Here is a 17,436-nt window from a genome sequence, read left to right as displayed (position 1 = left end):
ACTTGGAAGTCGAGACAGCAGCAGGAGACTCAAAGTTTAGCTGTTCAGGGGTCTGAGATATTTGGATGTGCTGCAGATCATCAGTAAGTTAGTGTGAAGCCTGACTCTTTTATCCTTTATACTTTCTGTAGATCACAAAGCCAACAACAGCAGCAACAATGAGGACACAGGAAACTAACAGGCCAACTATCAGTCCAACAGGTTCATCCTTCTCTGGTCCTCCTGTCGGACCTGCAGGTGAGAAACAGGTGTGAGGTGTCAGCTGTCAGGTAGGTGATGAGTGAAGAACAGAACAGAATCCATTTCCTCTTCAAACTGCTGTCAGACATTATCTACTGCACTCTGATCACATCACTCAGACCAGCTGCTTTCTACAAAGTCTCATCAACAACATCTTTAGAAACAAACATCAACAACCAGGAAGCAGCTTCACCTCTGATCACACACACACTCAACTCTACTCACTCACCTGGAGGATCAACAACTCTCAGGCTGATGATGCAGATGGGGGGAGTCTTCAGATTAGCTCTCTTCCTGCGTTTTTTTTTGTTTGCCTTCACACGACACTCGTATGTTCCAGTGTCATTAATCGTCACATTGTTCAGAATCAAAGACACGTCTCCATCCTTCATCTGTTTCTCCTGTAGATCCACCCGGTCCTTAAAAGATGGATGCTGGTGCACTAAAGTTTTCCTCTCATCCCGATACAAAAAAACATAGTCATCTCCCAGGTCAGCTCTGCTCCACTCCACAGTCTGGATGTTGTTTGGAGCTCGACATGGCAGCGTGACGTTCTGTCCAGACTCAGCTGTGACGTTTTTCTGGTCTGAAAGAGAAACTATACAGAGCAGAGAGGTTAAAGTACAAATGTTCACTTCTACAGCAGACACCAGAACTCTTCTGCTGAGAATTTCCCTTTAACTTCAAAGGTGAATTCCAGAAAGGTTTACTAGTTTAACTGGTGAATTTTGTTTTCCATAGCCCTTAAAATTTTCTTTTATGCTGAGGAAGAGTGTGAAGAGTTTCTTAAGGCAGAGAAGCTCATTTAAATTTCAGATCTTAGAGTCTCACAAAAGTTATTCATAGACAGATTACCGTTATTTTCCCGTAGGAACGCTGCGTTACTGCGTTACTAAAACCGTGATATTTTTTTGCGAGAGGGTCTCATGACAGTGACGTAAGCGAGTGCGACGTTCGTGACAACAGCTGTGTGCAGATCAACAATGGATCACATATCGAATGCGGAGAGAGTATGAGCGTGCAGCGTTTAAAGCGTAGAAGTACTGACCTTACTTTGAGTTTGATTCCATAAAAAGTGACAAAAACATTAGTGTCCGTTGTGCGTGGGAAGAAAACTTCTTTTTACAGCGAAAAAAAACCCCTAAACTTCCAAGCAAGCACCGAGTGCGCTACGACATAATGGGAAATTCACAGAGAAACTCGCGGATTCTTCAACTGACCGCGGCACACCTGCACCAGAGCACACCTCCGCCTACGCCACTCCTGCTATACAGGTGAAAATCGAGCAACAGGACCGCTAGTTTTTGATTTTATTTATTTTCTACTGTGTTTTACTTGCATCTATTTGAAAGACTGAGTGTAAATTTTATGTGCTGGAATGTGCAGAAAATAGGTTTAAATGTTAAACTAATTTCTTCCAGTCAGAGAATGTTGCATATAATTAAATTTTTGCTTGATGCATGAAGTTAAAAGACTAAAACTAATAAAATGAATGTTAAAAAGAAACTTTTCCATTTGATTACATTTTATATGATGGATTAGGCAGAAAGTAGAAGAGTAGAAGATCTATCGCTTTATCACCTATTCAGGTTGTAAATCATGTTTTTAAAAAGTAACTAAGAAACTAATTACTTTTGAAAATAAGTAATTGTAAAGTAAAGTGAAGTGACGTTGTCAGAGGCTACAATGCACGTGTACCATCATGAATTTAAAACAGAAAAGTGGGAATCATGTGTGGCTGCCATTCACATGTGTTACTGATCATGTGACTCTGAGGGTTTACAGATTTACACTCCTGTGACATAATATCACAGCACAAGAAATGTATATTTTTTGAGCATTATTTATCAAGGCGTTGACATGAACATGACAATTTATATCAACTATGCACTGAACTTTATTTCAGTGATTTGCCACACCTTAGATTAATTAACAAATTAGTCAACAATTTGTCTTCTGAGAGCTAAATTATCTATGATGGCTTACCCAAAAGACCCAGCAACTTAGCTCTCACATTTCGAGTGTATGGGAATACACGCCACACTGAAAGCTAAATATCAGATATTAGCCATGTACAGTCATAAATCCATCTGAGAGCAAGACACAGCTTTACTGAATTTAATTTAAAACTATAAACGCAGACAAACCCTAAACAACCTAAAGTTAAAAACCCTGGTTCCAAGACCTGGAGATCATGACGACCACATTCAGCTGCTGCTTGTTTGTGTGTCTGTCTGTATTCACCCAAAAAGCTGCCCTGTGGGGCAGAAATTAGATGATTAATTTTGCTGCTGATGACTGTCCCATTTCTTCATCTTCTTCACCGTGAGAAACTCTTACGTTGCATAGTTTAAAAATAGTTTTTAAAAATCATTTGTTTCAGAGCATTTGGCTAAAGCTCAGCCAAGTATGGCCCCGTAGACTGCACTAACATTATTAAAGGCATATCTTTGTTCTAGACTTTGAGCATAATACTCCTCCTTTCTCTCTCTTCTCCCTTTTAGTTCTGCTGAGCTCCCTATGAAGTCCATACTCAACACTATGAATCAACCTCAGCTCATATGTCTACTTCATTTGTGATGAAATAACAGGGAACCAGACCTCACCTGCCCATAAAACTACATGTACAGACAGTCCCCCATCTGAAAATGAGGGACTGTGAATAGAAATCTCTGTAACTCTTAAAGTCTTAATGGAAAACATCTTTAAACACATTTGAAGTAAACACGAACACCAACTAAGGGTTAAAAATCCACATCCCAAATTCCCCCTCAATATTTGATACTTTGGTAGAGACCACAGCTCACCTTGAGAGGCACAAACCAGCAGGCGCACAGAGAGCAGAGTCCAGCCAAGAAACACAACCATTCTCACCCTCCGATAAATGAAATGATGAATGAAAACTAAAGTGCTGAGAAAGCTAAAAATTCTGACTGTGAGGAGTGGGAGGAGTTAAGTGGGAACAATGCAGTGGGCGTGGGTGAAAGGCTGTTACACAGCATTTTTTTCTGATAATAAAATGAAGCCTTTATTTATTTATTTTTCCATTTAAGAATTAACTCTCACTATTAGGGAGGGCCAGCTCTGCAGCAGTGTATTCATTCAGTGTGGCTGTAGCTCAGGTGGCAGAGCAGGTCAGCCACTAATCAGAAGGTCGGTGGTTCGATCCCAGGCTGCACCCTGGCTGCATGCCAGATATCCTTGGGCAAGATACTAACCCCATGTTTACCTACTGGTGGTGGTCAGAGGGCCCAGTGGCGCCAGTGTCTGGCAGCCTCGCCGCAGAGCACCCCAGGGCAGCTGCGGCTACAATGTAGCCAGTGTGTGAATGGGTGGATGACTGAATGTAGTGTCAAGGGGTCCTTAGGGACTAGAAAAGCGCTATGCAATTGCAGGCCATTTTCGGTTAAGGTTTCCTTCCCCTCTGTCTTTCTCATTGCATTTCCTTTCCCTGCATGCAATTTAAAAACACTTCAATTAGAATAACATTAACCTAAACCACAGACTGAGCAAAGCTGAAAAAATCTGTTACATTATTAAAGTTCAATAGTTAAAACCACCGACTGTTTTTTATTTTATTCGTGTGTTCTGTGTTTCTTTCTTCTTCTTCTTCTTTTTTACTGGTGGTTAATCCCATCAATAGGACACAAGTTTTCCTTTACAGCTTTTGTAGAAAAGCACCAAAAATATTCCGATCTGCAGACAGAACACGCTTAATGAATCATATAATTAGAGGTTAGGTCAGTGTGAGTCAGAACCACCCCAAAGGGTCATATTCACTAGAGATTACCTGGAACCTCCATCCACATAAGTGCTTTTACAATTGTCACGGTTCTGGGTGATTTTGACCAAGCATTTTCAGTTTCTTATGTTTTGGCTTGTTTTTGCATTATGGATTATTTTCTGATTCTCTGGTGTTTTGTTGATCATTATCTATGAAACATATTATCTATGTTTCAGGTATTCTTGGTGAGAGATTAGTTCTTAGGTTGTGTCTGGTGTTTAGTAAAAGTTTAGTTCAGTGTCAAGTCTGCGTCTCTGTTTCTTGTCTCCTGTTTTATTGGGAAGGTCTCCCAGCTGTGTCTCCCTCCTGTTTCTCATTCCTGACTTCCTCAGTGTATTTAAGCCCCGTGTTTCTTTGTGTCAGGGTTGTGTTGTACCCTCAGATTTGCTTGTGTGTTTCTGTTCACTGTGCTCTTTGTCAGTTCATGTTTTGTTTCGTCACCAGCAATAAAGTTGAAGTATTAAGTAGCAATTCAGTCTCCGGGTCCTGCGTTTGGATCCTTATCTCCGCCTGCCCGCACACAGAGCCCTGACTGCAATAAACTACTGTACAGTACTTACAGTGCTTGTTTAATAGTACAGGCCTTTATACTCAGCTCCACTCAAAACCACTTCATGGCATTTCACCTCCTGTGCACATTTATAGTTTTTAGTTTTATAGAGGTCAGCACTCCATATTCCCAACACGTGTCTCTGTAGTTGTATGAATTCCCAGTCACAACTATAGCTTATCCTTATACCCAGTGATGGGTTTGTCTAGCATAAACCTATTTGCTGGAACGTTCAAGATATTTCTACTGCACAGCAACGCAAGAAACAAGTAGGCAAAGTTCTTGTGTCACTCGCGCACAAGGGAGAGAACTGGATGAGCGCCAATCCTTCGCTTGACCACAGTTATTTCGTCTGCTTCCTCGTAACACTGCTCTTTATTGAGGTTACATGAATATGCATGAGTTCATTAACATATGATGTCTTACATAGATATACATGTGACCAACGAGTACCAGTCTGTGCATAGTGTAGGTATGTGTGTGTGTGTGGGACTGATATACCGTATATCAGCAAAAGAAGTTACGACCTCTCTCATGATCCTAGGAGGTGGGTGATCTATGCCAGAATACTCTGAAGAGGAGTGAACGCACTCCCCTTTTCACACTACACAGACTTGTTACAGACCCCCTAGGATGAGACATTCTTTCAATCTACAAATGATTATATACTTCTAAATGATTATACATTTCTAAATATATATAAATATATATTTCTAAGCATAAATGACAATCCAACAATATGAACCTGACACCCAGTTAACATTTGCCACGACTAACATTATCTGACAACAGTTTACTGAGTCCTGCTGTTGACAGTTCTCAGGACATAACATGTATGTATTCTGTACTAACAATAGACTGAGACGGCAACAAAAGAACATGAAGTAAATGCAGATGTATAAATACACAAATCAACAAATCTTTAAAAACTTGAGTTTGCAGGACACTTTGGAAGAGTAGCTTCTGCTCACATTCATGCAGAACCAACATCTCCCTCTACTGGACGTAAAAAGTACCTCAGGGAGGTTTTAAGTTAACCCATTCATCTTCAGAGAATCCAGAGACGTCCCAGTGCACAAAGGACCAGGCTGCAGACTGTGAATGCTGAAGGTGTTGAAGCCCTCAGGCAGCACTGCAATAAACACAGACTTACAGGTCACTGCAGGAACTCAGCAACACCTCTGAAAATGATCAGCAGCAGCTAACCCAGCTTATCACTACATGTACACTAGTTACTTTACTAAAAAAGGGAGATTAGTTTGGACTCCCCTTCCTGGTCATCTGTGCTACATGGGTGGGATCGTGTTGTGCTGTCTGGCTCTCACTCGGTCTTGACTGGAGTGCTTCTGGTCCGACACACTGGTTTCCATTGTGGCTTGGGCTTCACTCTAGGCTGCAGCCACTTGGGGTATCTGGGCTTGTATTGGTTCCCATTACCCTAAGTGTGTGGTGGTTTTCAGGCTCTGATGATTGCCTGTTGCTGTTTCTGCCAAACACTTAACCCAGGGAGAGTGAAAAAAAAAAGGGGGGGGGGGGGGGGGGATAACTATATATTAGAAGAATACAAAATGGTTTATGTCTCAACCTGAGGCTGGTGGCACATACGACAATTTGCAACCTTTTTCAATGACAAGAAATACTTGTCTGTGATTTCCTAAGGTTTGTACATTTGTTGTGGGATTAGGACACGCACTAGCATAAACATGTACTATCTCAAAGGAAATGAGCTTTTTATGGGTGGAACCAAATCAATTTCTCTCGTGTCTGTGTATTTGGGGGATCTATTGATTGATATAGAAGCAGGGACCGCCGAGCTCCCAAACATAAGTTAGTTTAGTGTTTTTCTCTCTCTCTGAAAAACAATAATTTAATGCCAGAGAAATCTGAACGTGATTTCGAACTCTTACTTGGTAGAAGGAAGGAGAAAGAGAGAGAAAACTAAGCATGGTGAAGTGCGAGCAAACAGTTGATTTAACATCCTGATAACCACCATAGGTGTCAACAATCTGACCACAACGGCGAGCCCTAAAATAACCCAACAGGGACTATGACACATGCTTTTATATATGGAAACAGACATATATGAAGAGGAAGGACTGGGTCACTATATGTTGTCACTGCTGATGAGGAAACAGCAGATTACTAAGAGCAACAATGGAGGAAACATTTCTACTTTATCTCTGTGAGTAGATTCTCTCTGTTTACATTTCTGTACTTTAACCATCTGCTGTTGATGAGTTATTATGGAGAAGGCACGAAATTTACGTCAGACTGAATTCATCTTAAGAACATCTTGAGGACGAACATGATCAATATTGCGAGTGATCAATGGTCGTGACAATTTGGATATTAATGATCACTGAACTGACTTCACAGCCCAATGTTCGTCGGTGGTGCTAGTTTCAGTCATACCTTATGAGATTGGGAAAACCTGCAGTCAGCTGAGACTGAAGAAGTCACTTGGATGAGCGACGAAAGGTTTCTCCCACTGAAAACGCTTCGTCCAGATGAACAGAATCAACTTTTTTAGATTTTTGAGATATACAGTAATAAATAAGCAATAAAATAAAAAGTAGGCTAAATGAGTGAAGAATGAGTTGTTGCCAGTGTTGATGTATATTACCTTGCTGCCCAACCATATTAGGCAAAATCTTGAGGTGATTGTCATTGTAAATTGGTGCTATATAAACAAAACTGAATCGACAACAAATGGGCAGTCATATTGCTGTAACTCAGTATGATTGACCACCTATTGCATCCAAGTTGTGCAGAAGAACATTTCTGACAACCCAACATGTGGAAAGTTAAAGCTGATGTGCCACAGCACCACATGCATTAGAGAACCTTTTGGATTTGGTGAAAGGAGAGCTTTGAATTGTGGACAAGTAGCTGACAAATCTTCAGCAACTGTGTGATGACATCTTGTCAATATAGACTAAATTCTCTGAGGTGAATAAATTTACGCCATGAAGAAGGCAAAAGATGGTTGAAACCAGTACTAGCAAGAAATGTTATATAAAGTATCCATTTAGAATCGGAGATCATTTATGGAGACCAGTTTCTTTCCTTCTGTTTCTTTATCTACATATGTTAGTATTTGTGGATATACCCACCCTGCTGCCAGTCCCCTCTGAGACCTCCCCCAAACTGCAGCCTCAATTCACTTTCAAGCTGTCTGCCGCTACCTGCTAGAAATGCTGTCAAACCTGAAGTGAGCCTGTGGTCTCAGTGAGTGAATTGAGCAGTATGATGTCACCAGTGCCTGCAGACAACTTGTTTGGTAATGCAGCAGCAGTGTGGTGTCCTTTCCTCTGATGTCACGGTAAATGGGTTAGACCAGTCTCACCAATGAGGCAAGCTGTGGCTCAGACTGTCTGTTAAACAGCTGCCAGCTTAAATTAACAATCAATATTCTAGTTCAAGATTATTAAGTCATTCTCAATACAAGTAAAGCATAAAAGTCACTTTCAGCTTTAGCGAATAAAACTAAAAGCCTTATTTCAGGAAGTAGAGCAGGTAGCACTATGAGTGTTAAACGCAAACGCAGTTGTTCTGCGTTTGCGTTTAACACTAAGATGATGCATTAATCTGTGTGGAGCATCTATTTTTTCAGTCTGTGATTAACAGGAAACTAGCAGCTGTGCGGTGATCTAGTTTCCTGTTTCTGATGAAAACACTTTAACTGCTCAGGTTTTATTTTTAGGACCGCAGAGTTTTCTTGCACAGTAGCAGCATAAAAAAGAAAAAAATCAAGACATTACTTTGTAGTTCTTGGGTGTGTCTGCCCTATAAAATGCTATCCCAGATTCAATACTTTATAACCCAGATGCAACATACCCCTCTTGTCTGTATTTGTTTATGGTACGCCCTCTTTACCCTGCACATTAAAAAAAACACCTATATACGAATGGCATGGATCTCTGCATCTTGATCTCATTGCAGGTCTATCCAAACTTCTCGCTGTACTTTTGGAGGTCTCTTTACTGTGTAGTCCTGTTTCTCCTCACTTCTCGGGTGATGTTGTTGCCTGGATTCTACAGTGCATCGTATCCATCTCTATCTTCTTTTTCTTCAATCTAGTGTCTCCTCTTAATATGTGGTTACCACATAATAAAAGGAGACACCAGAGTTTAATGTTCCTTGGTTACCTTTAGAAAACTAAATTGTTTTCCTCTCGGTGATTCAGTGAACTGTTTTATTTCTCTTCAGTTCTGATCTTAGTGCTGAGCTGCGCAGCAAATCAAGGTCAGTAACCTTTTTTCATTTATTTATTCCAATTATGTTTAATGATCAAGTCTGTTACTCCTTCTTTCAGTGGGGGTCACTAATGTAAAACTACTGAAAGTAGAAATAATTTTGTGGCATTATTTTTTAAAAAAGATCAACATAATTTTTATTTTAACCCTCACAGCTCATCTGACTGTGAGTCCCAGCAGCTCTCAGTTCTTTGAAGGAGACTTTGTGTCTCTGAGCTGTGAGGAGGACGACAGCTCTGCTGGATGGACTCTGAGGAGAAACACAAGCAAGGAAAACAGGACTCAGTGTGGAGATGACTGGGGAAAAAAGAATAGTTCTTCCTGTAAAATCACTGATGTCTTTAAATGGGACAGTGGAGTTTACTGGTGTGAGTCCAGAGAGGGTCCCATCAGTAACATGGTTAACCTGACAGTCACTGGTAAGCTGAGTGTGTGGAGTTAGTGTTGATGAAGCTGTGTGTAAATGGATGAAATGCTGTAGTTTGTCTCTGTGTTGAGGTGGATCAGTGATCCTGCAGAGTCCTGTCCTCCCTGTGATGGAGGGAGATGACGTCACTCTGCTCTGTAAAACAAAGACCACTCCCTCCAACCTCCCAGCTGCTTTCTATAAAGATGGCTCCCTCATCAGGAAGCAGCCTACAGGTCACATGACCATCCAGCATGTTTCCAGGTCTGATGAAGGCCTCTACAAGTGTGACATCAGCAGTCATGGAGAGTCTCCATCCAGCTGGATCACTGTCACAGGTGACACACTCACCTGTCTGTGTTTCTGCAGCTTTCAACATTCACAATGTGACGACAACTTAATGACTGTGTTTGCTTTATTTTAGAGAGAAACACCACCACACCTCCACCTACATCCACACCTCCTCCTGGTTGCACCTCTTGTGATACATCACTCTCCCCGCCTGTTGTCTCTGTGTTGTCATTCTTTTTAACAGTCTGTGTTGCAGCTCTACTCATTTCAATAATTCTGTTGATAAAACTTTGTGATGTTAGAAAACCTGAAGGTGACACTCGGACCTCTGGATTTGACTCAGGTTTGGTTTTTTCAGAACTATGTACAAGTATATCAATGACTTTAAACGTGTCATCAAAACTTGCACAGCGTCATACCGCTGTTCCTTTTGGTTTGCTTCAGCTAATCAAGTGGAAGCTATAGAAGACAATCCAATCAGTGACGTCTTATGTGACATCGGACAGAGCAGAGGTGGTGTTCATGTTCTTTGTTTCTACTAATGAACAAATAATTGAATGAAAATGATTATCTGCTCTTCTTCCCTTTTCTGGGAGGCAGTGGGGAGGTAGAGCGTACAGCCCGATCCAGCGGGGAGGAGTGGGAAGCCAGATCAGGCGCCCCCTTCCAGCTCTCCTCTCTGCTCTCTCCTATCTTGTCCCCTTTGACTTACTTCTCTCAATCACCTTTTCTATCCCTTTAAAGAAGTGAGGCTCCATAAATGCTAAAGAGTTAGGTATTATGTCTCAGTTCCAGTGAATAGATGAACTGTAGGAAACTAAACAGAAGAAAGAAGAAGAGAAATAACATCCATCCATCCATCCATCTTCATCCGCTTTATCCGGAGCCGGGTCGCGGGGGCAGCAGCCTAAGCAAAGAGGCCCAGACCTCCCTCTCCCCAGCCACCTCCTCCAGCTTATCCGGGGGAACACCAAGGCGTTCCCAGGCCAGCCGAGAGATATAATCTCTCCAGCGTGTCCTGGGTCTGCCCCGGGGCCTCCTCCCGGTGGGACATGCCTGGAACACCTCACCCAGGAGGCGCCCAGGGGGCATCCTTGTCAGATGCCCGGACCACCTCAGCTGGCTCCTTTCGATGTGGAGCAGCAGCTGCTCTACTCTGAGCCCCTCCCGGATGGCCGAACTTCTCACCCTATCTCTAAGGGAGAGGCCAGCCACCCTTCGGAGGAAGCTCATTTCTGCCGCTTGTATCCGCGATCTCGTTCTTTCGGTCACTACCCACAGCTCGTGGCCATAGGTGAGGGTAGGAACGTAGATCGACCGGTAAATTGAGAGCTTCGCTTTTACACTCAGCTCCCTCTTCACCACGACGGACCGGTGCAGCTTCCGCATTACTGCAGCCGCAGCCCCAATCCGTCTGTCGATCTCCGGCTCCCTTCTCCCATCACTCGCGAACAAGACCCCGAGATACTTGAACTCCTCCACTTGGGGCAGGAACTCATCCCCACCCGGAGTGGGCACTCCACCCTTTTCCGGCTGAGAACCATGGCCTCAGATTTGGAGGTGCTGATCCTCATTCCCGCCGCAGAGAAATAACAATTTAACATAAACCACAGACACACTCCAGGGCCTGATCAACCCTGGCAGGGCCTCCTTGATGAGGGTGTCTAGTGGTAATGGCCGAAACACCCGATGAATCCAAGGTCCAGTACTGGCGATGTGTCCCAAATCTTAATATGATAATCTAGATCAATTCAATTCAATTCAATTTTATTTATATAGCGCCAAATCACAACAAAAGTCGCCTCAAGGCGCTTCATAGATACAGAGAAAAACCCAACAATCATATGACCCCCTATGAGCAAGCACTTTGGCGACAGTGGGAAGGAAAAACTCCCTTTTAACAGGAAGAAACCTCCGGCAGAACCAGGCTCAGGGAGGGGCGGCCATCTGCTGCGACCGGTTGGGGTGAGAGAAGGAAGACAGGATAAAGACATGCTGTGGAAGAGAGACAGAGGTTAATAACAGATATGAGTCAATGCAGAGAGGTCTATTAATACATAGTGAGTGAGAAAGGTGACTGGAAAGGAAAAACTCAATGCATCATGGGAATCCCCCGGCAGACTACATCTATTGCAGCATAACTAAGGGAGGATTCACGGTCACCTGGTCCAGCCCTAACTATATGCTTTAGCAAAAAGGAAAGTTTTAAGCCTAATCTTAAAAGTAGAGATAGTGTCTGTCTCCTGAATCCAAACTGGAAGCTGGTTCCACAGAAGAGGGGCCTGAAAACTGAAGGCTCTCCCTCCCATTCTACTTTTAAATACTCTAGGAACAACAAGTAGGCCTGCAGAGCAAGAGCGGAGCGCTCTAATAGGGTGATATGGTACTACAAGGTCATTAAGATAAGATGGGGCCTGATTATTTAAGACCTTGTATGTGAGGAGCAGGATTTTGAATTCAATTCTGGATTTAACAGGAAGCCAATGAAGGGAAGCCAAAACAGGAGAAATATGCTCTCTCTTTCTAGTCCCTGTCAGGACTCTTGCTGCAGCATTTTGGATTAGCTGAAGGCTTTTCAGGGAGTTTTTTGGACGTCCTGATAATAATGAATTACAGTAGTCCAGCCTGGAAGTAATAAATGCATGAACTAGTTTTTCAGCGTCACTCTGAGACAGGATATTTCTAATTTTAGAGATGTTGCGCAAATGGAAGAAAGCAGTCTTACATATTTGTTTAATATGTGCGTTGAGGGACATGTCCTGGTCAAAAATGACTCCAAGGTTCCTCACCGCGTTACTGGAGGCCAAGGTAATGCCATCCAGAGTAAGAATCTGGTTAGATACCATATTTCTAAGATTTTCAGGGCCGAGTACAATAACCTCAGTTTTATCTGAATTAAGAAGCAGAAAGTTAGCGGCCATCCAGGTCTTTATGTCTTTAAGACATTCCTGCAGTTTAACTAATTGGTGTGTGTTATCTGGCTTCATGGACAGATAGAGCTGGGTGTCATCTGCATAGCAGTGAAAATGTATGCTATGTCTTCTAATGATGCTGCCTAAGGGAAGCATGTATAATGTAAACAGAATTGGTCCTAGCACTGAACCCTGTGGAACTCCATAATTAACCTCAGTGTGTGAAGAGGACTCTCCATTTACATGCACAAACTGGAGTCTATTAGATAGATATGATACAAACCACTGCACCGCAGTACCTGTAATACCTACAGCATGTTCTAATCGCTCTAATAGGATATTATGGTCAACAGTATCGAACGCTGCACTGAGGTCTAGCAGGACAAGCACAGAGATGAGTCCACTGTCAGAGGCCATAAGAAGATCATTTGTAACCTTCACTAAAGCTGTTTCTGTGCTGTGCTGAGCTCTGAAACCTGACTGAAACTCTTCAAATAAACCATTCCTCTGCAGATGATCTGTTAGCTGTTTGACAACTACTCTTTCAAGGATTTTTGATATGAAAGGAAGGTTGGAGATTGGCCTATAATTAGCTAAGACTGCTGGGTCTAGAGATGGCTTTTTGAGTAAAGGTTTAACTACAGCCAGCTTGAAGGCCTGTGGTACATAGCCGATTATTAGAGATAGGTTGATCATATTTAAGATCGAAGAATTAATTAATGGCAGGACTTCTTTGAGCAGTTTTGTAGGAATAGGGTCTAAAAGACACGTTGATGGTTTGGAGGAAGTAATTATTGAAGTTAACTCAGAAAGATCAATTGGAGAAAAAGAGTCTAACTTAACATCAATGGTACTAAGAGTAACTGTAGATAATATTACATCTGTGGGATGATTATTGGTAATTTTTTCTCTAATGATAAAAATTTTATTTGTGAAGAAGTTCATGAAGTCATTACTAGTTAACGTTAAAGGGATTGTTGGCTCAAAAGAGCTCTGACTTTTTGTCAGCCTGGCTACAGTGCTGAAGAGAAACCTGGGGTTGTTCTTATTTTCTTCAATCAGTGATGAATAGTAAGATGTTCTGGCTTTGCGGAGGGCTTTCTTATAAAGCAGCAAACTATTTCTCCAGGCTAAATGATGATCCTCTAGATTTGTGACACGCCATTTCCTCTCCAGATTACGAGTCATCTGCTTTAGGGTACGTGTTTGAGAATTATACCACGGAGTCAGGTACTTCTGATTTGAGGCCTTAGTTTTCACAGGAGCTACAGTATCCAGAGTCGTACGTAGTGAGGAGGTGAAATTATTAACAAGAAAATCGACCTCTGTTGGGGTAGCGTTCAGATAGCTGCTCTGCTCTGTGTTGGTACAGGGCATTGGAGATGATAACAGTGGGTGGATTATATTCTTAAACTTAGTTACAGTGCTTTCAGAAAGACATCTACTTTGATAAAGTCTACTCTTCACCGCTGTGTAATCAATTATTGTAAAAGTAGTAGATCAGAAGTCTAATCCCCCTAAAAATGGCAGATTAGCCTGGGTTAAAGACGGAAAGTTGAGGCACACAACGATGTCTCTGGGCTGCCTTTCCTCAAAACATCCATCCCTCAAGATTCTCGCCATTTAAAGCAATGCATTATCAGGGACTACAACATCTAGTCGTTTTACTGAATCGAATAAATAAATCATTCAAATAAACAAATAGCTCATCCTTCAGCTACCTTTTGACCGCCAATTGACCTTTGACCTTTCTGTTTACATCATTCTCCTCGTGTCTGTGTGGGTTCTCTCTGGGCGCTCCAGCTTAGTCCCACTGCCTAAGACATATGAGTGAAGTTATTTGGTGATTCTCGAGTGATTGTGATTGAGTGTGGATAGTTTGTCTTGCTACAGTCTGTTTTGTATCGCATCTTTCACACTAAGCCTGGGATAGTCTCCAGACCCCACTTGAGCATAAAGCGCTAAGTATTTTTTTAAACAGGTCGAAAGTAGTTGTTGTGTGTTTGTTGATGAACCATAACAGGGAGCATCTATTGTTTTTAGCCTATGATTAACAGGAAACTAACAGCTCTGTGGATTCCAGTTTCTGATGAAAACACTCCAGTGCATTTTTATTAATAGACATGAGCCTCCAGAATTTAGTCCATCGTCCTCAGCCTCTCCAGCTTTTTATATACAGATGTAAATTGACTGATACTAAAAAGAACACATAGATATAGATAAAGGACGTGGATGATTTTTGTATCTTATTCAAATCAGCCGCAGAGGTAGCTTTCAGGCTGTATAACTTGCATCGATGTCCTCTGTGTGTTTTGTTCCGCAGGGATAAATCAGTATGCACTCTACTCAACAGTGAGGAAAAAAACACCACTTATTCACAAATCGTGAAAGACAAGAGAAACAAATCAAAGTCAACAGGTGCGGCTTCTCTCCTTTGTCTCTGTCATTGTTCCGAATCAGAACAAGATCCCAGCACGTTGATATTTTAGTCTGTATCAAAAGGACACTGATCAATGGCCATGAGTGCCAGTCACAGAGAGTTGGGGAATGGCTGCAATCACAGCATTGTCAAAGGAGCTTGCAAAGAAAAGCGTCTGGACTTCTTTAAGTTGCTTGAAGACGTTTCACCTCTCATCCGAGAAGCTTCTTCAGTTCTAAGGTCAAATGGTGGAGAGTCCCAGATATAAACCTAGTGGGAGTGACCCCCCACAGAGGGACAAAAGGACCCCCCGATGATCCTCTAATCACCTGAGCCAAGGTGTGAAATTGGGTGTGGGACCCAATCAGCCAGAGTTTCGGGTGTGTTCATTGTGAAACCTGGCCCCACCTTGTCATGTGAATTCCTGAGGTCAGATGGCCCAGGATGTGAGTGGGCGTTAAGGCGTCTGGGAAGGGATCTCAAAACTGGATTATAGATGGCAGAGAGTTGGTGTCGTAAATGCTGCAATCACAGCATTGTAAGATGGTGGCAGATGTAACCTTAGGCCCTTTTCACATAAATGGTCTCCATGACTTTCTGCTCAAACCAGCTTTCATGTGTACATCCTCATCATTGAAAGAGTGTCCACTGGCCTGTAGGCATATATAGACTGTGACGTTTTGGCATTTGTGCCGGGGCGCTCGATTCTTCGGGCAGACCAGTTTTTGGCGCAGCATATTTTGGGGTTTTGCGTCAGTATTGAAAAAGCTGAGATGCACTTTCTTTAATTAGTGGAGCAGGAAAAAGAAAACACCAAGAACTGTGTTTAAACCTGTTAAATTGACATAATGATGTTTGTCTTTTCAGAGTTTCCATCAGAGCCAGATGCCATCTCCCCCCTAAAAGATGTAGTCCACCAGTCCAACCACTGCAGTCCAGCTGAGGGTCTCGAATCCGTCCACCCAACACCTCAGATAACAATTACTTGTATAACCGATTAGTAGATATCTTCTGTTCTTTACATGGAGTTACAGTCACACAACTTTTGTGAGACAAGAAAATCAATTCAACAGCGAAAAAGATTTTTTTATTAAAAAAACCTTTAAAGACTAAAACAAAAAGCAATAATAATAATTGTCTTTATCACCACAGCAATTATCTGGTTTCTCTGCAGGATCAGTTAGCTTTGGTCTCATTTCTTTGTTCTTATTTGTGTGGTTCTGTGGGTTTTACAAAGATTTCTGATCAAAAATTTGAGGCGTTGTGGCAAACCCGTGCGCACTTCTCTTCACTTTAACCAGACTGTAAACAGCATGAACATCATTCAGAAGGTCGACAGTGCACAGAATATATTTAGAACAAACTGGACGTGTCTATTTGTACATTTTGATTCAGGGAAATTGAATTTATGAGACTTTACTTTAGTTGTTTTTCAAACTAAGCATGCCTCCATAGTATTATATCTTTCGACTTATGCAGCTGCACACATTCATCTTAGCGTGTTTTTCAGTGTCTGTGGACACAGGGTATAGATTTTCTTTTAAACTTCTATGGCTGATTGCTTTGCTACTACATTGTTCTTCAGTTTATTGCTATTATGTCAGTTTTACCAAAGAAAAAGAAGTAAATATTACATATATTGTGAGGATAAATGTTCAAACAGGTCATGTTTTTGATGCAGTTGTAAGCAGAGAAGGGCATTAACGCGTTACTTGTAACGCGTTACTGTAATCTGATTACTTTTTTCAAGTAACTAGTAAAGTAAGGGATTACTATTGCAAAAACGGTAATTAGATTACCGTTACTTTCCCGTAGGAACGCTGCGTTACTGAGTTACTAAAACCATGATTTTTTTGCGAGAATGTCTCATGACAGTGACGTAAGCGAGTGCGCCGTTAGTGACAACAGCTGTGTGCAGAGCAACAATGGATAACATATCGATTGTGGGAGAGAGTGTGCAGCGTTTAAAGCGTGGAAGTACTGACCTTACTTTGAGTTTGATTCCATAAAAAGTGACAAAAACATTAGTGTCCGTTGTGCGTGGGAAGAAAACTTCTTTTGACAGCGAAAAAACCCCTAAACTTCCAAGCAAGCACCGAGTAGCTACGAGGTAATGGGAAACTCACAGAGAAACTCGCGGATTCTTCCACTGACCACGGCACACCTGCACCAGGGTAAACCTCCGCCTACGTCAGTCCTGCTTTACAAGTGAAAATAGAGCAAAAGGACCGCTAGTCTTTGACTTTATTTATTTTCTGCTGTGTTTTACTTGCATCTATTTGAAAGACTGAGTGTAAACACAAAAAATATTTTATTTTCTGTGCTGGAATGTGCAGAAAATAGGTTTAAATGTTAAACTAATTTCTTCAAGTCAGAGAATGTTGCATATAATTAAATGTTTGCTTGATGCATAAAGTTAAAAGGTTAAAACTAATAAAACAAGTTTTAAAAGAGACTTTTCCATTTGATTACATTTTGTATGATGGATTATGCAGAAAAAATAGAATTGGGCTGAAAGATCTATCGCTTTATCACCTCTTCAGGTTGTAAATCGTGTTTTTAAAAAGTAACTAAGTAA

The 17,436-nt window shown here is 41.8% G+C and overlaps 2 protein-coding genes across 2 annotated transcripts in view; one reads left to right on the top strand and one right to left on the bottom strand.

The window, feature by feature from the left end:
• Positions 1–17,436, top strand: part of LOC146635289 (Fc receptor-like protein 5) — a 92,592-nt gene that overhangs the window by 34,075 nt on the left and 41,081 nt on the right. The window contains exons 2-4 of the mRNA XM_085345927.1: positions 8,784–8,819; positions 8,986–9,249; positions 9,329–9,589. Coding sequence (XP_085202053.1) covers positions 8,784–8,819; positions 8,986–9,249; positions 9,329–9,589 — 561 coding nt within the window. The remainder of the gene's footprint in view (positions 1–8,783; positions 8,820–8,985; positions 9,250–9,328; positions 9,590–17,436) is intronic.
• Positions 110–17,436, bottom strand: part of LOC146635286 (V-set and immunoglobulin domain-containing protein 8-like) — a 108,766-nt gene continuing 91,439 nt past the window's right edge. Inside the window, exons 3-4 of the mRNA XM_085345707.1 lie at positions 470–826; positions 110–231 (exon numbers count right to left, since the gene is read on the bottom strand). Of these exons, the coding sequence (XP_085201833.1) occupies positions 110–231; positions 470–826 (479 nt within the window). The remainder of the gene's footprint in view (positions 232–469; positions 827–17,436) is intronic.

The sequence above is a fragment of the Diplotaxodon limnothrissa genome, linkage group LG3 (genome assembly GCF_057381915.1).
Source record: "Diplotaxodon limnothrissa isolate DT_005_m linkage group LG3, D_limnothrissa_male_GT1.1, whole genome shotgun sequence".
NCBI lineage: Eukaryota > Metazoa > Chordata > Actinopteri > Cichliformes > Cichlidae > Diplotaxodon > Diplotaxodon limnothrissa.
The sequence above is the reverse complement of the archived record's forward strand: the minus strand, read 5'-3'. Positions and strand labels throughout refer to the sequence as shown.